The sequence below is a fragment of the Lemur catta genome, chromosome 6, assembly GCF_020740605.2.
Source record: "Lemur catta isolate mLemCat1 chromosome 6, mLemCat1.pri, whole genome shotgun sequence".
NCBI lineage: Eukaryota > Metazoa > Chordata > Mammalia > Primates > Lemuridae > Lemur > Lemur catta.
The window spans coordinates 80,797,669-80,824,744 of record NC_059133.1 but is presented as its reverse complement, the minus strand read 5'-3'; the positions used below and the strand labels follow the sequence as shown (position 1 = coordinate 80,824,744).

Here is a 27,076-nt window from a genome sequence, read left to right as displayed (position 1 = left end):
GCAACTCTACAGTACTGAAATCTTAGCTTAGGTTTACATTGTAAATGAAAGCCATAAGTCATCAGAGGACAATTCAGCGGCTGCTTTGCCTGGTCATGAAGAATGCTTGTGCTTGGGCTGTTAGGTGAAGGGCGACAGTCAAGTGGTTTTCAAAACAGTCTGTTTCCTCGTGCACAAAAACGACAGGAGTAGGTGGCAGCATGTTCTCGAAGGCTCCTTTTACCACTAAGAGGTTAAGACCTGCGCCCACGTCTAATTTTTTGCAGGAGCAAATAGAACTTCAGAGCAATTCATTTATTTTATGCATGCTCTGTCCCGTGAGAATTATCTATGTTTAAGACAAGCAATTGGCCAAACTTCTTTCGGCAGTTCATCACCTTTACTTTGTTTTCATTTTTTGCCTTCTCTATCAAATCTTCGTGGGACGGCTCTATTCAGCGTAGTAATAACAGTTATACAAAGCCCTGGGAACGACGAGACGCCTCCGTGGTTAAAACACGCGGCAAGCGGCAGATCCGCGAAACGACTAAGTGTGAGCTCCGGGGCACCCGTAGGTCGGAGTCTCTGATCAGGCACCGGAAGTGGCGGCACCGGAAGTAGCCGTGCCCCCGCAGCTCCCTGGCCTTTAATACAAACTGGCGCGGCTTCCGCGCAGCCCTCCGTCAGCCACTAGGCCTCCGAGAGCATGGAGGTAGCGCGCCCTCCCCCGGCGGCGGCGGGGCAGTTCGTGGTGGTCGGCGGCGGCATCGCGGGCGTCACTTGCGCGGAGCAGGTAGGGCGCGCGCGGGCGGCTCCGCTTCTCCCCCGACCCCAGAGGCGGCGGCGCCGGAGGCCTCCCCTCCGCCCCCGACCTCGTTTTTCTGCCGACTCCCTTTTGCCTCCGCGCTCCTGCTTGCTCGAAGGCATTAGGAACTGCGTGGTGGCCTCCAGGTGGTGTCGTTAGAACCTCGCAAGCTCTATGTCAGGCGCAGGGAGGAGTGGGGAGCAAATTATTAGCGGAGAAGCCAAAGCTGGCGGAAGCAGGCTGTGATCCTAGTGTAATGTCAGAGCAGACAAGAGCGCTTTGTGTTTGCAGAGAAAGTTCAACCCCCAAGTCTTAGCTGATTGAGTTCAGTTTCCAGATAGTTCCCAAGTCGTTAGGGAATAATAAACCCTTACGTAAGTTTCCTGTACTTTGAACTCCCAAGATAGAACATACTTTAGTAATGTTTTGGAAAACAATCAGGAAAGAATTAAATGCACCTGGGCAGTGCTTTTCTGGTTATGATGAATAGATTGACCCAAGGACTAGATTATTTTGTTGATAAAAAGTAAACATAAGCAATCACTGATATCATAAATAGTGCAAGAAATTCAAGAGTTTTTCAACTTTTCATCTTTGAATGTGTGTTTTCCATTTATTTATCAAGTCAGCAATACCTATGATCCAGGCACACTACTAAGGGCTGAGTAGTAAGATATAAACAGCATGGTACCCCGTGCTAGGGATTCACAGTCTAGTGGAAGAGACATCGAGCTGTTATTTTAGGGTGGGGTGCCTAAAAAGTTGGTAGGGAGTGAATTAGGGAAGAGGTATCCCTTAATCTCATTATCAAAGAATGAGTGAAAGTTCGCCAGGTAGAGAAGAAAAGAAAGACATTTGAAAGGGAGGCTAACAGTGTAGTCTTCAGTGGAAAAGCCTGGCACCACCTGGGAGCAGCAAAGCTAAAAGCGCATAGTGCTTGGGAGAGGTGACCACAGATGAAGCAGCGAAGGTTGGCACAGACCAGGTCATAGTCTTGTAAGTCACGCTAAGAACTTAACAAGAATTTACAAGTAGTCAGATGTTTTTGAGCAGTGGAGTAAAGTTATCAAATGAAAATTTTTGAAAGATGATTAGTTATATTTGGGGCAGAGGCAACTGGTTAATATATGTGACTGGAAAGCCAATTTGAAGTTGATTTCAGTAGTATAAAGAAATTTTGAGGACCTGATCTAGAAGTGGAAACAGAAACGGGGGAGATAAATTACAGAATATACAAAGAAAAGATGGACAGAATAATAATATTGTGAAATATTATAGAAAGTTCAGGTAAGGTGAGGCTAAAAAGAATCCCATGGGTTTTGAGGATGGACAGGAAACTTGAACATGCTCAGTTTTAGTGGTAGAGTAGGGATGGAAGCCAGATTAGAGAGGTTGGTGGAGGAACCAGACCTTGAGATAAGAAAGTGCTTTCAAGAACTTCAAAATGAGAAAAATAGAGGTTGTAGCTAGAGGAAAATAATGAAACAATAGCAAGTTACACCTCTAAATTTTGTTAAAGTTGTTATTAAAATGGCTTTGTCTTCCCAGAATATACACTGATTGGAAGAGGCAGAATAGTATCAAGGCTTAGGAAAAGTTAGACTAAGATTCCAAGTGTTTAATGTTGAGGGTTTGCTTTAATTTCATCCCATCTAAGGCAAATTAAATATTATTTTAAAATAAATAGAAGTTGGTTTAACTGTTAATTAGGAGGCTAGTTTTCGTCTAATCCTCTGTATGGTAACTCTAAATTGGTGTACCAAATAGTTGAAGTACATAAGGGATTCTTCTTTATATCACTTTTCTTGTTCAGAAAGTCTTTGTTAGTGTTTAGGGTAAAGGTGTTATTCATTTTCTCAATATCAGAGTTTAATATTACTCACCACTGCCCCATAAATATTAGTAAGACCCAAAATAATGGAGACCTTTAGATGAGGACCAGTGGAGTTTTAATTTCCTGGGTTGATTACATTATTAAAGTTTCATTATTTCCACCCCACACCCCTCCACACACACCATGTATACCAATGCCTAAATTTATTTATCATATTTTTTTCTCTCTTTTTTAAAATAAGTTGGCTCTTCACTTTCCATCAGAAGATATTCTCCTGGTAACAGCTTCTCCTGTTATTAAAGCAGTTACAAATTTCAAGCAGGTAAGAATCTTTGTATAACTTTGTTAATATTAATTTGAAAGACTTACAATAACTTAAATAGCAGTTAGGGTTATTGTAGTGGTTTTTTTTTTTCCCTTTTTAATTGTCAAGTGAAAATTATATATATGTTATACAACATGATGTTTTGAAATATGTGTATGTTGTGGAATGGCTAAATCAAGCTACTTAACATACGCATTACCTCACATACACCCCTACCCATGAAATGGTGAACAGTGTGATGTCAGGTCTAGGAAACTCCTAAATTGAAGTCTTTTAGGGTATTTCTGTCTCTCTATATTTCCCCCTTCCACTGTATGTGTGTTTATAAATTGGAATAAAAGTATTTCCAAGTCAATTTATACTTGTAAATAATTAGTGTTTCAGATGTATAATAAGCATGTCAGAATACTTTGTAATTCCATGAATTTATATTATGGATTATAATAGGGGTCTAACATCAGTTGGGTCATAGTATCATAGAAGAGCGGCCTCTAAACTTTTTGATCCCATACCTTAGCTGTTAAAAAGTTTTGCACTCACATCCATATATGTGAATGTGTATAATTTATGTGTACATGTATGAACAACAGCTATAATTACAAACGTTTTAAAACCTGTGCAAAAAAATGAAATTTTTTAAATGGTAAACATAAATTCTAATCTTTCTTTCCACCCTTTAGTGAATACACTACCATAGTCTTTCATTTAATACAAGTCTTCCCTTATAATATTCTGATAATAGAATATAACTTTTTCATGTTATAAACCCCTAAGGCCAAGGGTAATTTAGTATCATATATCATGTTGTCCCTTTATAACTGATCTAAAGTGGCATAAGATATCTTAGTATCTATGTGCAGCCAAAAGACTTACAGAATTTGGAGAAGCAGAGAACAAATTATAGCTATTAATCTTTAAAAAGTATATATTTAATTAGAGGGTAAGAGAACATACATAGGTGGAAGATGGATAGCTGGGTGTAATAATTATCTTTCCAGAAGACTTCATTTGGTGTAATATTAACTAGAGCTATGAGACCTCTGTCTAGTTTTTACCAATTCCGTAATTTATGTACAGTAAAAGGAAAAAAACTTGGGTTTTAGACTTGACTCTGTTATTTACTGGTTTTGTAGCCTTGGAGAACCTCTGTATCTTAGTTATTTCACCTGTAATATTAGGATAATATCCTCCTTTTTTACTACACAGAGTTGTGAGCTTATTAAGATGTATTAATATATGTGAAAATGCACTGAAATATTAATAACAAACATACGAATGTCAGTTATTCTAAGTGTCAGCAGTAGGAAATGGCACCCTTTTATTTATTGAACACCTGTATTACATATCAATCAATGTACTAGGCACACAAGATAGAGAGATTAAAAATATAGAACATAAGACCAAAGTCAGTATGGATTATCTTGAGAGATGGGAGGTGAGATTTAGAGAGTGGTGAAGAGGGACTTTAACATTTACACCATATTGTGTATTGTTTAGTGTTTAAAAGAACATGCATTCATGATTTGTGTAATTTTTAAAAGAGAAAAAATAAGAGTAATAATAACCCATTATTTATGGAGTGCTTACTATGCACTAAGCAGTCTTATAAATATTAAATATTTTAAATATATTATTTAGTCCTTAAAATAACCCAAGAAGTAGGTTCTTATATAATTTTTATGAATGTAAAGGGGTCATGAGACCAAAAAATTTGAAAAACTGTTAGTGCCATGTGGTAGGATTTCCATACAGTGTTTAAGGAGTAGCTAAGGTCAGATATCAATCTGTAAGGATGTGTGGACCTTCTATAGCAAACTGGGTATAGGACTAAGAAACTAGGTAGGTAGATCTATGGTTAGGGCTTTTCAGATTAATTAATAGTTAAGAATAAGAGAGCAAGGAGATAATAGGTTTTGGTCAAAAGAGGAAATGATCCACAGTGGAATTTTAGCTGGAAAGGAAGGATAGTGAGTACAAGAGCATTCTGCATTGGTTTTAGAGAAAAGGAAAGAAGACTTCAAAGATTACGTCATAATAAGGTTAGCTAGTCTGTGGAGAGAGAAAGCTAGAAGGATAAGGAAATAGATAAGCTGATGGTTAAACTGTAGAGAAGTGGTGTAGTGTTCATTTTACAGGCCAGGAAACAAGCTCAGTGACTCAGGTAATTTGCCCAGGAGTGGCAGAACTAATATTTGCATTCAAGTCTTAAAATGCTGAGTCTAGTCATCTTTCTACTATACATGATAGAGTCAGGTAAGTTTCTTCTTTTATAAACATGAAACAGCAGTATATGGGTACAAATGAAAGTATTTTTATTTAAGATTCTTAAAAGACAATATTTTTAAAATAAATAACATTTTAACTTCTTTGATCTAATACAGATTTCTAAAATATTGGAAGAATTTGATGTTGAAGAACAATCAAGTACCATGTTAGAAGATCGCTTTCCCAACATTAAGGTTATAGAATCTGGAGTAAAGCAACTAAAGAGTGAAGAACATGTAAGATATTTTTCTTAATGACGTTTTCCATTGTTAAATCTTGGTGAGGTTTTGCCTGCCTTCTTTTGATCCCACTTCTACTACCACCACTATTTAAATCCCTAACATATAAAGTTTCCACGTTTCAGATTATATTAATATTTGTGAGTGTCCACTGTATTCTGGGTACTGCATTGATGCTGGGATACAGTAGGAATAACAAGTTGCCTGCCCCTCGGAGCTGTGAGTGTCATAGGGAATACAGACATGCATACTACAATTATATGGACATGTGAGATGCACAGTAACTAAAATATTATCAAAGCTCTGATATTAGTGATTTAGGAAGACTTCGCAGAGGGAGTAATATATTTGAGTTGGGGGTTACAAGATGAGTGAATTGAGAGTGCTCCAGGTGGAAAAGGGCATTCTAGGAAGAGGAGACTGAATGTTCAAAGATCCAAAGAAAAGAAAACGGGTATGAGGAATAATGAGGATGTCAAAGAGATTGGGATGTGAATAAGTAAAGGACATTGGCAAAGAAAGCTAGAGAAATAAGTAAATAAGATTCTAAAGGGCTTTTTAAGTCATGGTATGAAGTTGAATATATTTTATATTCAGGAGAAATTGTAAAGTGATTGTAAGTGGGAGGTAGTGATGATAAAATAGGGTTTGGGTTATTTTTTTTTTTTAGGAATATATATCTGACAGCAATGTTGAGGATGAACTGAGGTAGAGCAAGTGGCTAGTAGCCAACAACCAATTAGGAGATGCTTGCAATAATCTCAAATGATGTAAGGCCTAAACTAAGACAGAGACAATGTAGTTGGAAAGAATATCCCAGATTTGTGTGAGATTTCTACTATAGACTCAGCAGGACTCAGTAACCCCTTGCACGGGAGAAAGAATAAGGCAGTCTCAGGAAAGGATGCTGTCAGATGATTTATAATATCTTTAAATGAGCTTTAGGCAAGGTGGGAAGTAGGGTTTGTAGGTGCTTCTGTAAGGCAGCTCTAATTTATGAGTTGTCCCTTTGGGAGAAAACATATATACACCATATTTGAAACAAATAATTTTAGAGGAAAAAAAGTAAGAGAAAGTACTGAGTTTTATGAGAAAAAAGTAAAAAATTTGAATCACAAAACCAGAGTAAGTTCCTAATACTTACAGTAGTAATACATATTCCAAAGAACATCCATGTCAATTAATTTTGCAAACTGAGGTGGGCTTTCAGAAGTATACTAAATGAATGGTGAGGAAATTGACATATTAAGACATTTGAATGAATCAGAGTGCCTTCCATTACCATTTGAAAAATATCCCACATGCAGTGCATGTCTATTCTCTTATCCATCGTCCTTTACCTTTTAGTGAATTAGAGATAGTATCTACTGACAAAAATTTAGCAATAGCTAATGAAAAGAGTTTTTATGTTTGTGTTGTTTGTGCATTTACAGTAAATAAATGCAAATTATTTTGTTTGTTCAGTGCCCATAATTGACCAACTTAAAAATTTTATATAAAATTTCTATGTGAATTATGCTATGTTAGATTGTTGGTTTTATGTGTTTTTATGCAGCTGAAGAGTTAAGTTGGGTTATAAATGTCTCAGTGGGTATTAAGTGCTATGATATGATTTGCCAAGCTTTGTAAATCAAATAGATGGCACAGATTTCTTTTTTTTTTTTTTTTCTTTGAGACAGAGTCTCACTTTGTTGCCTGGGCTAGAGTCAGTGCCATGGCGTCAGCCTAGCTCACAGCAACCTCAAACTCCTGGGCTTAAGCGATTCTACTGCCTCAGCCTCCCGAGTAGCTGAGACTACAGGCATGCGCCACCATGCCCAGCTAATTTTTTCTATATATATTTTTTAGTTGGCCAGATAATTTCTTTCTATCTTTAGTAGAGACGGGGTCTTGCTCTTGCTCAGGCTGGTCTCAAACTCCTGAGCTCAAGCAATCCACCCGCCTCGGCCTCCCAGAGTGCTAGGATTATAGGTGTGAGCCACCACACCCAGTCAGATGGCAGATTTCTTATAGTAGCATGTACTTATGTTTACTTTCTAAAGTCTAGTGCTTACATGTAGATTTTCATTCAGTATTAAAGAATAAAACCAATAGATCTCTAATGTTTTTAGACTCGTTATTAAAAATTAATATAAATAACTTTAAAGCTGACACATGCTAGGATTAAAGGTTAACATGTTTTTCACTTATACTAAAATATCCCCCAAAAGCATTTAGTTTGCTAGTCAGGTGGTTGTTATTCGTACTTAAGAATATAAATACTGCTTTTAGTACTCTTAATCTTTTTAGATTAAGAAAACATATTGTAAACTCTTCTACTACCCAGTACTCTCCTGTACTTGTAACAGATATTAGAGTATGATATATTAGAATCACTAGGTCTTCTTACAGTAACTTCCATTGAGATGAGAAATCTTCATCAAGGCCTGTCTCAAGTATAACATGATACGAATGCTCAATTTTAAAACTTAAAGTTTAATTTTTAACCTGAGGTCAACATACCTTTTTCAAGCATCATGAGATTCCCTGAAGTTTAATTAATACAAACCTTTGTGTGGATGTACCTTTTTATTCCAGGGGAGAAAGACAAGTTTTCGTAGATTCCCAAAATGGTTCATGACCCTAAAAGGATTAAGAATCACTGGATAGAGAATGTATTCTCATGCTTAGTTTTGTAATTGCTATATCAAAGCATTGAGTGCCACCAAGAGGCAACCTTAATATATTATTTTTTGCTTATGTCTTATTGAATTTTTATTTTCAAATGAAATTGTACCCATGTATAAATTTGTTTCCCCTCTTCCTTTCATGGCTCTGTGTTTGCAGTGCATTGTAACAGAAGATGGCAATCAGCATTTATATAAGAAACTCTGTCTGTGTGCTGGAGCTAAACCAAAACTGATATGTGAAGGAAATCCTTACGTATTAGGAATCCGTGATACAGACAGTGCTCAGGTAACACTTAAGCTTAGGTCATGGGAAGGGAACTTGAAGATTCCTTAGAGTTTTCTACATCTGAAGGAAAGTGTTCCATTTATAATGTTAAATTCTAAACTATAGTAGCAGAAGGGAGGTTTTTGTTTCATGACCCGTAAACCAGAGTAGTTGTAATGTTTTATTACTACAAATTTCAGTTTGGTTTCAGTTGATATTTTTCCTTGTTTTTTTAGTTGATGCTGATGTCCTGTGTTCTTTTGGTTAGCAGATACCCCAAATGTAATGCCTGTGCTGAATGTTACAACTTACATTACACACATATTTGTTACTCTATTTTGGGAATATATGATTTGCAACTGAATAATGTTAACAATCTTTTTCTAAAATGGTAAAGCATATCCAAAATTTACTCATCTTATTCCCCAGCAAAGAAATTATCCTTTTTTTTTTTTTTTTTTGAGACTGTGTCACTCTGTTGCCCGGGCTAGAGTGCCATGGCGTCAGCCCAGCTCACAGCAACCTCAAACTCCTGGGCTCAAGCAATCTGTCTCAGCCTCTAGAGTAGCTGGGACTATAGGCATGTGCCACCATGCCCAGCTAATTTTTCTATATATATTTTTAGTTGTCCAAATAATTTCTTTCCATTTTTAGTAGAGACAGTGTCTCACTCTTGCTCAGGCTGGTCTCGAACTCCTGAGCTCAAACAGTCTGCTTGCCTCGGCCTCCCAGTGTGCTAGGATTACAGGCGTGAGCCACCGTGCCCAGCCCCTAACAAAGAAATTAATATTCAGAAGATCTTTGTGGTGGTATGAAATCATGATAGAATCATAGAACTGAAAAAGTCCCTTGGCTTATTCCTCTGCCCTAAAACAGTGATAAACTATCCCAGTAAGGTGAAACTTCTGAATATGGAGCATTGTATAACTTCTTTTGGTAATTTTATTCAGGGTTCATTAATCCTTATTGTCAAGAATCTTTTCCTGGTTTCACAGTACTTTGTCTTACCTCAAGCTTGTTGTTCTGTCCCATGAGATGATGATTTTGCATTATATAATACTGTATATTCTTGAAAATTAATGTTTTTTCCAGCCTATTCTTCTTTTAATTAGGAATTTAGAGAAAACAAAAAGAATTTGATTATTTTCTTGTAAGTATTTTAGGTTCATATTATCAGAGGCTGGGCTCATAACTGTTTCAGCTAGGCCTTCTGCATACATGAACTCATTGAATCCTCATGATAATACTATGTGACAATTATCACTCCTACTTACAAATGGGGAACTGAGATTGAGAGATTAAGTATTTACCTACACTAAATTGCTATAAAGTTTATCAGATGTGCAATTTAAACATGTGCCTTTCATCTCTATGTCCACTGCTCTTTACAGATTTTTCTGTTTTGTTGTTGTTGTTTTGTTTTTTGAGACAAGGTCTCATTCTGTCACCTGGGCTAGAGGGCAGTGGTATCGTCATAGCTTGTTGCAACCTCAAACTCCTGGGCTCAAGTTATCCTCCCACCTCTGCCTCCTGAGTAGTTGAGATGACAGACACGCACCACCATGCCTGGCTAATTTTTCTATTTTTTGTAAAGATGGGGTCTCACTCTTGCCATTCTCGAACTCCTGGTCTCAAGTAATCCACCTGCCTTGGCCTCCCAAAATGCTAGGATTACAGGTGTGAGCCAACACACCTGGCCTTTACAGATCTTTCTTAAATTGCAGTACCATCACTGAAGAACAAATTAAAATTAACTTCAGGGTTTTTTTTTTTTAAATAGAATTTTAAAGAAGTCAATATCAGTGAATATTTTAAGTTTTGGAGTCAATTTAATAGAAATAGTAACTTAGTAGGAAAAGGAATTTTTCTGTTCAGATGTCATTCTGAAGCAATGAGACTATTCTGTACTTTTGAAAGTGCCATAGGAATTACCACAAGTTTCTCCAAGCTCATCGTGATCTTTTTTCTGGGGGCTGCAGGCATCAATTAGCTGTCTTATAATGGCAATAACAGTTTTTCAATAAATGTTAGATATTATTATATGCCTGAAAACCCCTTTTCCCCCACAATTTTATCTACATCATTTTACATAATCCTTACAGAAACCTTAGGAGTTACAGAGGTGCCAAGAGGTTAGCACCTTGCGCAAGGACGTCCAGTTGGTAACTGCCAGAGCTGGTGACTACAGAATCTGTGCCGTTAACCACTGTGCAGTGCCTCTCATTCCTGAGAGTTTTAAGTGTTTAGTGACTCCAAGGAAACATGTCAACTGATAGTCTAGGAGAAAAGAAAGAATAATTGATTTGGTGATATAGTTGAGAATGTGGCAAACTAAAAACAGTGCCTCTTGCTGAAATTCTGAAGTACTCTAAATGTAATGATATAAAAGGCAAGGAAAATCAGGAGAGGCATTGCTATAAAGGCAGTTTGGGATGGAACATAAAGGGGGATATTTGTAATATTAATTTGGAGGATGCATCCTGGCAGAGTGGGAAAGTGCGACTTACTTTGTTGTTCCCTTATAAATTTGATGAAATAATTACATTTTTAGAATATTATCAGTGAAGCCTCTTCGGGTGTTGTCCACTATTACAAAACATGATCTCTCTTTAATTTAGGAATTTCTTTTTAATATAGGAATTTCAGAAACAGCTGACCAAAGCTAAGAGAATAATGATCATAGGGAATGGTGGTATTGCACTTGAATTAGTGTAAGTATGTTTTAAAATATTAACAATTACTGTGTGATTTATGTGATTATTGGCAGACTAGAAAGCATCTTTTATCCTGAAAATCAAAGACAAATATAATTGTCACGTTTTCAAGGAGAAAAATCCACTTTATGTTTTAGCTTTTATGGATTCCATAATTGCAGAAATTTCTTTATAGAAAATTAGAGTCAAAACCAAAATATGGGCCAAGAGGTGGGAGGTACATATTTATTATAAAATGGCTTCAAATCCTTGCATACGTGTGACAGATTTTCTCCATTAGCTATCACCAAAAGTATTGCTTAATATTATAATAATTATTATTATTTACATTTAAAAACTTCCCTATGTTTAAAAATGTCTTACAACATTTAATCCTGTTCCTCATTTTCTTTAGGTTGGAGACTGAAGACTGTATAATTGGATAAAACTCATAATTTTGTTTTTAGTAAGCACTTTGATAGTTTAAGAAAGGTCCCACATAATGTTATTCTCTGAATTTAGGTCCACTGAAGTACTAGGTCTTTGTCTGTCATGATGAAAAGTGACATATCCAAACCCTTTCTACTCTTTAATAGCACCCATGTTCCACTGAGATGAATGCCACTTTCTTCAGTATTTATTTTCTTTTAGTTATTACTGTTTTCTTCTTTCCAAGTGTAGGTTAATCCTTTCCTTTTCAAACAGATAGTTTTCATAATTTCACAAAACTATATAATACTTCACTGTTTTCTGTTTTTTAAAGTGGTCTTATAAATGAAAGCAGTATTTCCCCTGCAAGCTTCTGCATCTTGCTGCGCACATAGTTCAAGTAGGAGGAATAGAGGGTATCCTGTGTGGTAGAGCAAGTTATAGCAGTTACTTGTGTTTACTTATAAATAACTTGGCCTACTAGCCACTTATATTACTTTAAAACATGAAAAATGATAGAAATTTCCAACGTATAAAAAGAAAGCATTTCTTGATAACTATATGCCTATGTGCAAATCGAAATATGAAATGTATTACCAAGTGTGTGTATATTGCGCCTTCCTGCTGGTCAGCAGTGCTACATGACCTGAGCAGCATAAAGTAGAAAGTTCTCCCAATAATCTGAAATTTAGTGACTGTAAATGGTTACTGGCACAGGAGAACAGGAAACACAAAGGCTTATTAAGTGAGGTAAGAGGCTCCTTTACCATATGTCAAAAAGTATGAATATTGGATGACCTGGAGTCAGATGTGCTAAACTTTCTTTTTTCTATCATGTATTTATTGATTAGTCTTGAAAAGTCCTATAACCTGTTACATTATATCAGTCTACGAAATAAAGATGGCAATACTTTGTACTATAAAGAAATGTTTAAAATTAATACACAGTATTCTTCCCATTGCAAGTTCAGGTAAAATCATATTATAGTTAGGATGGCCATGTGTCCTGTTAGTCTGGGATTATCCCCCTTTATACCAGTTGTACCAAAACAATTATTAATAGCAAATAATGTCCCAGGTTGGATGATAAATTTTATGATCCCCTTAATTATAATGGACTTCAGGGACTTTGTGAAATGAATAATAAGAAAACCACATGCTCATTCTCAGTGTCCAAACCTAGGAATAAAACATCAGATGCCCAGGAGCTCTGACTAGATGGTAAACAGTAATAGAAGGTGGCTTATATATACCATGTCCCTGCCCTTCTTCCTCTAATATCCTTGATCATTGTGTGAACTAGATCTTTCTTTAGCTAGATGGTTTGGGAATTTCTATGATAAAGGTCATTACACGCAAGGTAATGGTTATTTTATAACAAAATCAAGGTTTTAGCTTATAACTCTAATTCTGTACTTTTTCTAACCCTTTCCATAATGTGGTGCTTTGAGTATAAAAAAAAATTGTTCCCAAAGAAATGAACAGTTCTCAACATTGCAGCTATACACACCATCCATCATTAATTGTGCTATAACCAGATAAACAAAGCACTGCTTACCCCTGGGAACCCTGGGGAACATTCATATAACTATGTTGGAGAAATTGAACATTTTCAAATGACATTCATTATAATGAAATTTTATGTGATTTTCATACATTTGTCACATAGGTTCCCTCAGTAAACTGGTTAAGTTTCTTTTAGTATTTTATGCTAACTCTTAATATCCTTAAATAATGTGATATTCCTCTTTATAATCAGTCTTAACCAATTTGCCTTAAAATGTGTTGTGCACTTTTGCTTTAGGAGATAGTTATGATTTGCAGATACAAAGATTTCTACTTAAACTTTTGAAATTACTCTACGTAACTTTAACATTCCTTTTAGGTATGAAATTGAAGGTTGTGAAGTGATCTGGGCCATTAAAGATAAAGCTATAGGGAACACTTTCTTTGATGCAGGAGCAGCTGAATTCTTGACTTCAAAGCTCATTGCTGAAAAACCAGAGGCTAAAATTGCACACAAGAGAACCAGATATACAACTGAAGGTAAGCATGACATCTAGCTCATTAATTCTCAGATGAAACTATTTTTATAGAAAAGGGCTATAAGAAAATTTAGTAAAAATATTTGGGAGATAATATGGACAGTATTTCTATACCTGCACATGAAGTTTTCAGATTTTCTAGAACATATATAAATACATGTGTGTGTATATATATGTGTACATACACACACACAATTACAATGGGAAATTTAAAGTGAATTAAGTAAACCAGCCATCTGCATCTTTGTAAACAGATGCTACAATTGGGCAACACCTAAGGCAATTTTGTAAAAAATGTAATGCACTTAAAAACTAATAACAAACTTCACTTTTTTTTAGTTTAATAGCATTACAAAAATCATAGCTTACAAAATTCAACAAGAATTTTGTAAGGTTTCAAGGTGTTACAAATTGAGAAAATTTTGAAAATTTGACAGTTAATCTTCTTACCCTTCAAATTAACCAGTGTAACATCCAAAAGGTAAGCTGTTTTTATATTCAACATTCAATTGAAAGATCATCCATTGTTTAGCTCTACATCAGAAAATATAATAATGAATAAAATGATTAATATAGATAACATAGTATAGTCATGCTGTATGTATATATGTATGTATATTACATTGCCTAAAAACTTCAAGGCATAATTCTCTGCCTGGCAATTTATATATCGTTTGATTCATCTCTTTAGGAAGGAAAAAGGAAGTAAGAACCAAAGCTGAAGCTGATAATGTAGGCAGTGCCTTGGGACCAGACTGGCATGAAGGCTTGAATCTTAAAGGAACAAAAGAGGTATGTTTTCATATACTGATTAAACATGTCTAGATGTAATTTTAAATTCTTGAGCCATTTGTTAAAGACTGGTTACAAACATACAGTCAAAGAATTGCTAGGTCACTTTACTTAAAATACACAGGGTTAGGAAAGGACTTCAAAGCCCCATGGCCCAGTTGCCCACCAAACATGGGTGAATATCAAATTCATCTAAGACTGGCTCTCAGCCTTCTTTTTTAACTCTCCAGGTGTGATATTGTGAAATATATGCTGGCATACCTCAGGGATATTGTAGGTTCAGTTCCAGACCACCACAATAAAGCAAATGTCACAGTAAAGCAAATGTCACAGTAAACTGAGTCACACTATTTTTTGGCTTTCCAGTGCATATAAAAGTTATGCTTACACTATACTATAATCTGTACGTGTACTATAGCATTATGTCTAAAAAATATATAATACATACCTTAATTTAAAAAATACTTCTTTGATAAAAAATGCTGACAGTCATGTGAGCCTGTAGTAAGTTGTAATCTTTCTGCTGGTGGAGGGTCTTGCCTCGATGCTGATGGCTGCTGAATGACCAGGGTGGTGGTTGTTCAAGGTTGCAGTGGCTGTGGCAATTTCTTAAAATAAGTCAACAATGGAAGTTTGCCACATCAGTTGACTCTTCCTTTCACAAAAGGTTTCTCTGTAGCATTTGATACTATTTGAGAGCATTTTACCCACAGAGGAACTTCTTTCAATACTGGAGTCAGTCCTCTCAAACTCTGTGGCTACTTTATCAGCTAAGTGTATGTAATCTGAATCCTCTGTTGTCATTTCAACAATGCCCACAGCACCTTCACCAAGAGTAGATGCCATTTCAAAACACCACTTTCTTTGCTCATCCATAAGAAACAATTCCTCATCCGTTCAAGTTTTATTATGAGATTGCACCAATTCAGTCACGTCTTTAGGCTCCACTTCTAATTCTTGTTCTCTTGCTGTTTCAACCCCATCTGCAGTTATTTCCTCCACTAAAGGCTTGAACCTCTCAATATGGATAACGTATGAGGGTTGGAATCAGTTTCTTCCAAATTTCTGTTAATGTTCATGTTTTGACCTCTTCCCATGAATCATAAATGTTCTTAATACCATCTAGAATGGTGAATCCTTTCTAAAAGATTTTCAATTTACTTTGCCCAGACCCACCAGAGGAATCACTATCTATGGCAGTTATAACTTTACAAAATGTATTTCTTATGTAATTAGACTTGCAAGTCAAAATGACTCCTTAATCCATGGGCAGATTAATAGACGTTATGTTAGCAGGCATGAAAACAATGTTAATCTCCTTGTATATCTCCATCAGAGCTCTTGGGTGACCAGATGCATTGTCAATGAGCAGTAATATTTTAAAAGGAATCTTTTTCTGAGCATTCTTAGCAGTTGACTTAAAATAGTCACTAACCATCCTATAAACAGATACGCTGTCATTCAAGCTTTGTTTTTCCATTTATAGAGCAGGGGCAGAGTAGATTTAGCACAATTCTTAAGGGTCCTAGGTGTTTTCAAATGTTAAATGGAATGGCTTTAACAGCCATTCACCAGCTACATTAACCCCTAACAAGAGAGTCAGCCTGTCCTTTGAAAGTTTGAAGCCAGGAGTTGACTTCTCCTCTCAAGCTATGAAAGTGCTAGAGGGCTTCTTCTAGAATAGAAGGCTGTTTCATCTACATTGAAAATTTGTCATTTATTGTACCCACCTTCATCAACGATCTTAATAGGTGTTCTGGGTAACTTGCTATGGCTTCAGCATCAGCACTGGCTGCTTCACCTTGCACTTTTATGTTATAGAGACAGCTTCTTTCCTTAAACCTCATGAGTCAACCTCTGCTAGCTTCCACCTCTTCTGCAGCTCTCTCACCTCTCTCAGCCTTCATAGAATTGAAGAAAGTTAGGGCCTTGCTCAGAATTAGGCTTTGGCTTAAGGGAATGTTGTGGCTGTTTTGATCTTCTATCCATACTATGCAAACTTTCTCAGGAAGGCTGTTTCTCTTTTTTATTATTCATATGATCCTTGAGTAGCATTTTTAATTTCCTTCAAGAACTTTCTCTTTGCATTCACAATTTGGCTGTTCGGCACAAGAAGCCTAGGTTTTGGCCTTTCTCAGCTTTTGACATGCCTTCTTCACTAAGCTTAATCATTTATAGCTTTTGATTTACAGTGAGAGACATGCAACCTTTCCTTTCACTTCAACACTTAGAGACCACTTAGAGGTTTATTAATTGTCCTGATTTCAGTATTATTGTGTCTCAGGGAATTGGGAGGCCCAAGGAGAGGGAGAGAGACAGGGAATGGCCTATCAGTGGAGCAGGCGAAACACACAGAACATTTATTGGCACCCCAAAACAATTACAATAGTGACATCAGCAATCACGGATCACAGATTACTATAACAGATATAATAATAATGAAAAAGTTTGAAATATTGCAAGAATTACCAAAATGTGATACAGAGACACAAAGTGAGCACATGCTATTGGTAAAATGGCACCTGTAGACTTGCTGGAGGCAGGGTTGTCACAAACCTTCAATTCATAAAAAATGCAATATTTGCAAGGCAGAATAAAGTGAAGTGCAGTAAAAGGAGGTATGCCTGTATTTGGTCTTTTCTGACACACAACTCCTAAAATTTTTGGAATCTCCAAAGTGATGTCTTTTTTATGCTAATGAATTGACTAGTGGCTGAAGCCCCTAGATAGCTGCAGGTTGGGGGTGGTCACAGGAAAGACCAAGGCAAGATTGAAGGGTTCAAACATTTCAGCCCCTCTTCCCCCAGTCTCTTAGGAAGGGAGAGGAGTTGAAGGTTAGGTTGAACACCAATGGCCATTGATTTAATCAATTATGCCTATGTGATGAAGCTTCCATAAAAACCCAAAGGGACAGGATTCAGAGAGCTTCCAGATAGCTGAACACATGGAGGTTCCTGGAGGGTGGCAAGCCTGGAAAGGGCACGCAAGCTCCATGCGCCTTCTCATATGCTTTGTCCTGTGTTATTTCTTCTTTGTTATATCCTTTATAATAAATCTGGTAAATGTAAGTAAAGTGCGAAGCACACATGCAGTCCTTCATTACCGTGTGTGATTTGTTTAAAGCTTTGGTTTTCGGCTTTAGATAGGGCAGAGTAGGACTGACTACATGGTATATTTAATTTTGTGATAGAAGTAATGCAAAAGCCTTTCTTTCCACACCTTCAGATCCTAAAATTAGTTGTATATTTAACCCAAGAACTTCAACAGTTTAGTTCAGTAAACATTTATTGAATTTCTACTGTCTACCTGGCCTTTTACTAAGGTTCTACAATATGACAATGATAGATCTTCCCTGAGTAAGTTTTTCCCTGAGTAGTCCATAACCATTGTAATTTTTTAAAAATACATGTGTAAGGCCGGGCGTGGTGGCTCACGCCTATAATCTTAGCACTCTGGGAGGCCGAGGCAGGAGGATAGCTCGAGGTCAGGAGTTTGAGACCAGCCTGAGCAAGAGCGAGACCCCGTCTCAACTAAAAAATAGAAAGAAATTAACTGGACAACTAAAAATGTATAGAAAAATTAGCTGGGCATGGTGGCACATGCCTGTAGTCCCAGCTACTCGGGAGGCTGAGGCAGGAGGATTGCTTGAGGCCAGGAGTTTGAGGTTGCTGTGAGCTAGGCTGACGCTACGGCACTCTAGCCAGGGCAACAGAGTGAGACTCTGTCTCAAAAAAAAAAAAAAAAGTATATGTGTAATCATCAGTGAGGCTTAAACTAAAAAATATGCCCTTCATACTTTTTGCCAATGCAACTTCTAGATCTTTTAAGTACTGAATGAATTTCTCCTCCTTTCATGCATAGAAATTGAGAGGCTTATTTGGGAGTACCCAATGTGTTTTTATTTATATTATAAGAATTATGTTTTCCATATGTTTCTGCAACTTACATTAGGAATTTTTTCTTCATCATCAATAACCCAAGTCATTCTTTCTGAAGTATTATGGTGACCAGTATTTTTTCTTTTTTTTTTAGTTTTCTCATAAGATTCACATTGAAACTACATGTGAAGTAAAGAATATCTACTTTCAGAAAGAATTTAGAATTTTAAATAAAGAGTCCTTGCCTTTTCCAAGAGACCATCATGAGAAGTCAGTTACAACTGATAAAGGTAAGTGGTGAAATAAAAAAATATATAACCACTTAATTAAAAGGAAAATAATTTAAACTTGCTACATTATATTTAAAAACTTCAAATTTCCATATAAAATTTAAACATAAAAATAAAACCATAATTAATAAAATTTAGTCACTTCTTTAAGTTTTCTAATAAATTAAATTGTATAGGGCTTTGCATCTTACATAGGGTTCCTAGTGTTTTGACCATCAATCAGAATATCTTGCAGATCAAAAAACAACAGAAACCTGCAGGTCTCAAAGGTGAAATGACTTCTCCAAAATCAGACTGAAATGTATATATTAGGACTCAAATGCATATTTCCTAACTCCTGTTCCACACTTTCTGTGAGAACTACCATCTTTTAAAGAAATACGGTTAGCCACCAGTGTATAAAATATTCCATTGTTCTGAATTCTTCGAATTTTTTCATAGGAAAAGGGAGTGTTAGAGTTTGAATATGAATAGTGAGGGCAAACATTAAAAAGTGAGTATAACCTAGTTGTACTAAACACTAAGTGGAGTGTGAAGTATTAGTAACAATTTTTGAAGAATTAATTTAGAAAGTGATTATCAATTTTAATTTACTTTGTAAAAATTTGCATGTCCAAATTGAAGGAAAAACATTTAGAATGACTTGGTTTTTTAATTATGCCCAAAACAAGGAGATGATGTTGCTTGCATTAAAATTATTATAGCAGCTGTGCCTTATAAAAATTATTAAGGGGTATTGCTATAAAGTCATTTCCTGCCTTCTTTTTTCTTTCTTTGTTTCTAGTTATTGTATTCACATAATGCTAGGACATTTGGTGATGATTACATTTGAGAATAAAATCTTTTTTTTTATTTTTTTTTTAGAGATGTGGCCCGTATATGTGGAATTGACCAGTGGAAAGATATATGGCTGTGATTTCATTGTCAGTGCTACAGGAGTTACACCAAATATAGAACCTTTTCTGCACGGTAACAGTGTAAGGTGAAATTATTTGTCCAGCTATGAATATTTTTAAAGTATTCTTTATGAAGATCTCTAATTCTCAAGCATAAAAAATTATTCATTATTTTAGTACAAAACTGTAACTTAAGATGGTTGAAACAATTTGGCTTATATTCAAGTCTTGATTTATAGTATTCTTTACTGCTTAAAATCCTGAAGCATTTAACATCCTAGCTTAAGTGTCATTATTAATCTAAAACTTGGCAAGAGACTGATAGCTCCTATGAATTCTCAAAAGTGATTCTTTTAGAGAAAACATCTTGTATTTTTTGCTTTTTAGCATTCGAAGCTTATAAAAACAGAGGAGTGTTTTTGTAATTATGAATAGGGTAGTCATATGGTTATTGAGTATTTTTGATGTTGAAATTCTAAGAATTTTATGAGTCTGTCTTAGTAGAAATTTGATCCGTAGAAATCCAGCTTAGGTGTTTAAACTTTACAGCTATTTTTCAGTTCCTCATTAAAGATCAGCATACCAAGGTATAAAAATTTGATTTATTCTTTTACTTTAGTATGAAATGTTATGTTGCATTTCCTTACTGCTTATGCTTATGAGGAACATTGTTTAGTTTGATCTAGGAGACGATGGTGGACTAAAAGTGGATGATCATATGCACACATCCCTTCCTGATGTCTACGCTGCAGGTGACATCTGCACTGCATCCTGGCAACCGAGCCCAGTCTGGCAGCAGGTGAGCTAGCGTATGTGATCACATGTTTTTTTTTTTGGTTTTTTTTTTTTTTTTTTTTTTTTTGAGACAGAGTCTCACTTTGTTGCTGGGGCTAGAGTGAGTGCCATGGCATCAGCCTAGCTCACAGCAACCTCAAACTCTTGGGCTTAACCGGTGATCACATGTTTTTATCAGAGATCCCATCTGAAAATAAAGTGGTTGCTACCAACAAACCCAACTTTCTGGTTTTCCAACTTTCCTACTTTAAGTAGGAAGCTACTGCAGAGTTGTTTTGTGATATTTAAAAAAAGACCAGAATTTTTTTCCTTGTTGATAAGTTATTATATAGTGGTAGAGTGGGATATCTTTTAATTAAAAGAAATTATGGGCTATTACTTTGTTTTTCATTCCCATATGTGTATCAGCACTGTCCAGTAGAATTTTCTGTGATGATGGAAATGTTCTATAATCCTGCACCATCCATCCAGTCAAGATGTCACACTAGCCATATGTCACATGTGCAGTTGAAATGTGACTAATGTAACTGAGGAACTGAATTTGTAATTTTATTAACTTTTCATTAATTTAAATAGCTACATGTGGCTAGTGGCCTACCGTATTGGACAGCACAGCTTTAGATTTAAAACAAACAAACAAACAAACAAACTACTGAGATAATAAATCATGTAGACAAAACATTCTGTTCCTGGATGAACCTGTTCTGTCCTGTGGTAATTATTACTGAAAAATGTTCCTCTAGTGAACCACTTTCCTCAGCCTTAACAACTCCCACCTGGATCTACAGTTCCTCCTGCCCTCATAGCACCTCATAGCATTGCCTACATCCTTCTAATGGTACAACAAAAATACTAGAAGATAAAGACAATGACCAGAAGTGAGGTGGTCTTAGGAGGGGTAGAGATCTAGGTAGATGTTAACGCTTATCTTTGCTAAGACCAGCTCCACAGTTAGGGATTATTCATTCCAGTTAACTGTGGAGTGTAAAGTAGTGGAAGAACTAAATATTTTAAGCAGCTTCATCATTTTGTATTTTTACAGACAGCAGAGACATCAATAGTTAAGAGTGCTTTCAATTAGTAGCTGGGAGTTTGTGGGAATTTTTTAACATTTTAAACCCTCTAGGATAAATTATATCTTTAATGCATGTTATAATCTGATACAGGGAAGACATAGCCAAAACTAAATAGGTGTCCCTTGTTTTGAGTGAATCTAGTAGACCGTATTTCTTAATTTGCACAAGTAACAAGGATGCTAATGAATTTATTTTTATATAGCCCAAGATGCAGGCCACTTCTGTTAGCTGTTCTCAAGTTGTTACTATGCTCAGTTTACTCTGCTTCCTTGCCATAGACTGCCTTTCACATCATCAAATCTACCTCTTTTACAGAGAGGAGACTAAATAAAAAAATCTATCACTTCTACTAGAAATGCTCAAAGCAAAAATAATACCATAATCATGTCCATGCCCACAAAAGACACCATTAGTTAGGTACATAAACACACACATAGGGTGGAAGGAAACTAATTGCTTATTATAGGCTAAGCTATTTAATTTTCCTAATAGCCATGGGGTAGATGTTGTTATATTTGTCTCAGATGAAGAAACTGAGGCTCAGAAAAGTTAAATATGTAGAAGAGTTCATACTCAAATCCACTGTGACTTCCAAAGCCAGTGTTTTTTATAACAGGGAAACCCAAAACTTTATAGAAATGAAACAAAAACAGAGGGGAAATTAATACTATGGGGAAAAATTTAAATGACTTCTCAGAATCAGGTGCTGGAATCTGATAAGATATCTTAGGGCCGGGCGCCAGCTGATCTGTTTGTCCGATCTTTGGATAATTGCACGGCAAGCCTTTACTAGCGCTTAAAAATGAAGGTTACTGAAAAATGGAACAAATTTCTTAGTGATAGTTTGGCATCTCTATTACTGATAATGACAAACTTTAAAGAGGGGACTGGTTAATTAAAATGTGTTTCTCACCTGGTATAACTTAAAATATTTTCATAATATTTAATAGAGATTCTATTAAAACATATAAGATTAGTGTCATCCTTTAATTTTAAAGATAGTAATTTAGATAGAATTTAAAAAATACCATCAGTCTGATTAGGGTGCATTGGTGGCTACTTGTAGGGCAAAGATGATAGAAGGACTGTCAAATATTGAATACCTGTAAGGGAGTTTATGAGGTTAAGATGGTAACATTTTTCAAATAATGATAATGAAAAATGATAGTTTATGACATTTTTTTCATTATTTCAGATGAGGCTGTGGACTCAGGCCAGACAGATGGGATGGTATGCAGCAAAGTGCATGGCTGCAGCTAGCTTAGGACAATCTATTGACATGGATTTCAGCTTTGAACTGTTTGCTCATGTAACAAAATTTTTTAACTATAAGGTAAGATAGTTAAACATATTAATGCTTTTTCTGCTTGTTAGTCTTATAACTCTGATAGATCATCTAATTTTCTCACTTGAATATAAATTTAAATAGTTTTAATCATTTTTCAAAAAATATTTTTTTCATTTTTTGCAAATCAATACCTGATATTACTGCTGATCTTAATTAGAAATTAAGATGATCAGGATCATCTGGTAATCACTACCCAGCTTACCATTATACTATTTTATAGTTAAGAGAAAAAGAAAAATCTCCAGGATTTGTTCCCTGTTGGTGCATTTCTAAATTTTACTTGAGATTGATCCTTTCTTTGTGAGGGGAACTAACAACTGTTGTACTCAAAAATGAGCGAGGTGCTAGCCGATACATATTATTTTATTTAATCCTCTTTATACTGCACTGAGGCGGGTTTTTTTTTTTTCCCTTAATTTACAAAAAAAGAGAAACATATTGACAAGGCTCAAGGAAGTTAAGTAATTTGTTCATGAAGGATCTATTCATTACCTTATTAAATCTTTAAACCATGACTCTAGGCTAATGTAGTCCACATCTTACATATTTTATATATTCACTAGATATTTTTAATGTTAATGTAGATTGTGTGGTAGTGTTTTCTTTAGAATTAATGCATGCCATTCAGATGTTTCTTTGGAATCGTCCCCAATAACATTTTTAGCTGTAAAAGTTTATTAAATAATTTTTCTGCTGTCTATTCTAGCGTGACACAAAATAACTACACATTATGTTTCCTTTTTGGCACTCACGAGGATAACTGTTTTATCCCTATATTTAGGTTGTATTGCTGGGAAAATACAACGCACAGGGTTTAGGTTCAGATCATGAATTAATGCTGAGATGTACCAAAGGACAAGAATATATCAAAGTCGTCATGCAAAATGGGCGAATGATGGGAGCTGTCTTAATTGGTGAAACTGATTTAGAAGAAACATTTGAAAACTTAATTTTAAACCAAATGAATCTTTCATCATATGGAGAAGATCTGCTAGATCCAAATATTGATATAGAAGATTATTTTGACTAAGAAGGGAATTTCTTCAAGAATCACATAAAGTTCCAAATGAGACAAGAAAAATCACAAGTCAATAAAAGGAATGACTACACTAAGTTAAGAATACAGAAATGATAATGATATTAATGGAAAAGTATAAAAAAATAAATTCCTAAGTACGAATTAAGTTCAAATAATTTATTGACAGATATATTTTTCTAATACAAAATTGACCGTTTATAAATTCCATAATAAGTCTTAAGTTTTTCATTTCTATGTTTTAAACTTGTACGTGTTCACTTGTTATTTAGCTTTGGAACAAATTTTGCTAAGTTATCCACTTAGCCAAAATGTACTCTAGTACAGTTTGATGGAAGACAAATGTTTGGGGAGGTGGGGTGGGTGGAGCTCAGGTGGTGATGCCAGTGATGGGAGCAACTGTAAAGGATGAAGCTTTGCTGGCTCACCAGTGGCTCACCTCCTGCTGTGCACTCCCCCCCACCCCCAGTTCCTACATTTCATGGAAGACAGTTTTTCCGTGGTGGGAGGTTTTGGTGGAGCTCTTGCAGCCCAGTCCCTAACAGGCCACAGACCAATACTGGTCCATGGCCCAAGGGTTGGAGACCACAGCTGTAGTACACCAGAGCCATTCTTTGTGAAATGTCAAAACAGGGCTGTGGTTTCAGGAAGCTTATACTTTTATTTTACTAAAATAGAGATTTAGCAGTATCTTATTTGCTAATATCATTTGTATCGATGCCTTATTCCCTTTCTGTTTGTTTCTGAAACTGGTTTTATAACAAATTATCTACATTATTCAGCTTAAAATATCACTCACATTTAATGATGAGCTTCTGTCACTATAACACTGCTATCAAAAAGTTATATCAAAAGAAAAAAAGCAACTAAGTATATTAAGGCATAAAGAACTTAATTATGTGAACTTATTCTCAAGTATTTTACCTTTAAAGGATTTTACATAAAAAATGATTTATTTTTTCCCGTTTCATGCTTTAAAATTATGTAATTTATGATCTCCAATTTTCAGGTTCTCAAAATCTCAAATCTTAGGCTGGGTGCAGTGCCTCACACCTGTAATCCTAGCACTCTGGAAAGCTGAGGCAGGAGGATTGCTTGGGCTCAGGAATTCGATACCAGCCTAAGACCCTGTCTCTACTAAAAACAGAAAAATTAGACTGGCGTGGTGGTGCAAACCTGTACTCCCAGCTACTCGGGAGGCTGAGGCAGGAGGATTGCTTGAACCCAGGAGTCTGAGGTTGCAGTGAGCTATGACACCACCACTGCACTCTGCCCAGGGCAAGAGAATAAGATTCTGTCTCCAAAAAAAAAAAAAGAAAGCTCAAATCTTCAGAGATAAGCTTTGAAAATATAGCGCCATATATAAAAAATATCAATGAAATTGTTTTTAAAATTAAACTTTTGATTAACTATAAAAATAATGGTGTATACATGCATAAACTAATCTTTTCTTGGAAAATTTAGTAACACATTTCAGGCATCGTCAATTTTTCTTTTCTTAGCCCCTGTATTCTTAGAACCAGATTGTTGAAACGTGTTTGCGGACTTCTGGAAGTTACCTGATTTTTTTTCTTCCTTTTTATCAGGTTGTTCAGAATAACAAGTTTGAGATGGTTCAACCTACAAAAACAATAACAAAGCAAACACTCTAGTAAAAATTCAGCTATTCAGTTTTCTCATGAGATTAATAATTTCAAAATACTCTTTCTGTATCAGTTAACTCTTTAATTAAGTATCCGGGGTCTTGTTTTTTATCTCCAAATTTCTACTCAAATATAAGCTCTATCTTGAATAAAAGGAGCTAGGCTGTCAAAGAAGCTCTGAAGAATGCCTGAAGTACCCTTAGACAGTGGTACTTGGCATGCTTTTGCAGACTTGATAGTGCTTGGTTTATAACTGGTTTTCAACCTCTGGAGCAGCACAGATTTCTCAACCAGTGCTGGTCACAATCAATACTAAGAAAGCAGGGTACATCACAAAATCGGATATTAAAATGGAGTCCTCATATTCCAAGAGGCTGGAAGCCCTAGTCTATGTTATAAGGCTAGTCTAAATTTTTCCACTTACTCTCTCCCCTGAAAACAATGTTATATTTTCTCCCTTCCATACCCAGAATCTAAGAAGAAAATTGACTTATCTCTTCTTGGGTTCAGCTATACCTGGATGCTTTTTCCCATAGTCGTTAATATACTTTTTTAAATATACAGAACTGGAATTAATAGGCAGTCAGTTACCCTGAAATAGCTCTGCGTGGGCTTCTTTACTTGCATAGTAATAACATGGGCCTCATTGTTCAGAAAATTAGCTTTACGTCCTATTTTCAAATACGAAATGGTAGCATAAGCTGTAAAACTGTAGTCTTCTCTGCAAAAGATAAAGGGCAACAATCAGAAAGGAGTCTCCTGAAGGAGTTACAGAAAACAAACTGAAATTTATAAAAGAAATAATTATGTGTGCAATAATTTTAAATAACACATTGATTTGAAATAATAAAACTTATAAGAATGTAAATACAATCTTTACAGAAAGTAGTTTTGTTCTTTTTTAACTTACAGTATCAATTAAAGTTTATTAGGTAATTATTTTCTATAGCATTTAAAAGTTCACATGAAATAAGTGCAAAACCATTTATTCTGTTGCAATTAAAAAAGAAACAATCATACAGACAACTTGGAAGGACAAGAAATGGCTTTGTATATACTTAAGATACTGCTGTAGAAGAAAGTGTGCAACAATTTTCTCCAGGTCTTCACGAGGAAGTGTGGGAGGAACGACACTTTCTACTCTTAATTTTGCTGCACCCTTTCTCATCCAAGAATCAATCAGTTTCAATGGAGTGAGTTTTTCATCCAGTTCCTCTGCCTGCTTCAGGATTTTGATTAGATCTCTGCAATACTCTGTTACATTTTTTTCTTCAAATGCTAAAATGAAACAGACATGGATACAGGCAACTGGGATTTAGAAATGAGGGCAAGGATAGGCTATCCTAAGTAATTAAACTGGTTTAAAACTAGTTATCATAAGCCACCTTAAACATTGAAATTTTTTTTAATGTATTTTGAATTAAGACTAAGCCATTCTTCAAGTCTCTGTCACTAGATCAAGTTATAGTTTCTGCAACACATTATGGAGTTTACAGTGATGTGAGGAAAACAATCTGGTTATCACAAGGCCTGCCATATGCTCTAGGAATCACAAAGTGTCCACCAGACAGAATTATTAAATTACCAAGAGGTATGCTTTATAGGGAGTCAATCTATTCCTCATACTTGCTTACCTGATTTGTGCTTATTAAGTAAAGTCCTAAAAACTAGTATGAGTTCCTGTGTACTCTGATTTAGCAACAAGAATGTCCTGGACAGATATCCCCAATTTTTAATTAAGAGACTAGCACTCCGATTTATATATCAGACTCTT

General features: G+C 35.6%; 2 protein-coding genes across 2 annotated transcripts in view; one reads left to right on the top strand and one right to left on the bottom strand.

Annotated features, from left to right (window-relative positions):
* Positions 1–586: 586 nt before the first annotated feature.
* PYROXD1 (pyridine nucleotide-disulphide oxidoreductase domain 1) lies at positions 587–23,800 on the top strand. The gene is made up of 12 exons (XM_045554228.1): positions 587–772; positions 2,860–2,940; positions 5,325–5,444; positions 8,274–8,402; positions 11,019–11,092; positions 13,389–13,549; positions 14,240–14,340; positions 18,373–18,508; positions 19,373–19,485; positions 20,081–20,203; positions 22,471–22,608; positions 23,405–23,800. Exons 1-12 carry the CDS (start codon positions 686–688, stop codon positions 23,651–23,653), a joined length of 1,512 nt encoding a protein of 503 aa, XP_045410184.1. The 5' UTR covers positions 587–685; the 3' UTR covers positions 23,654–23,800.
* Positions 23,801–25,077: 1,277 nt separating this feature from the next.
* The window catches only part of RECQL (RecQ like helicase), a 31,434-nt gene continuing 29,435 nt past the window's right edge, over positions 25,078–27,076 (bottom strand). Inside the window, exons 13-15 of the mRNA XM_045554227.1 lie at positions 26,361–26,580; positions 25,894–26,023; positions 25,078–25,279 (exon numbers count right to left, since the gene is read on the bottom strand). Coding sequence (XP_045410183.1) covers positions 25,133–25,279; positions 25,894–26,023; positions 26,361–26,580 — 497 coding nt within the window. The 3' untranslated portion in view covers positions 25,078–25,132. The remainder of the gene's footprint in view (positions 25,280–25,893; positions 26,024–26,360; positions 26,581–27,076) is intronic.

Excerpts from the sequence above, each read along its gene's own strand:
- PYROXD1 (XM_045554228.1), top strand. The coding sequence starts at position 686 with ATGGAGGTAGCGCGCCCTCCCCCGGCGGCGGCGGGGCAGTTCGTGGTG. Across the intron at positions 8,403-11,018 it reads GTGATACAGACAGTGCTCAG|GAATTTCAGAAACAGCTGAC; the intron begins GTAACACTTAAG and ends TTTTTAATATAG. Across the intron at positions 13,550-14,239 it reads AACCAGATATACAACTGAAG|GAAGGAAAAAGGAAGTAAGA; the intron begins GTAAGCATGACA and ends TCATCTCTTTAG.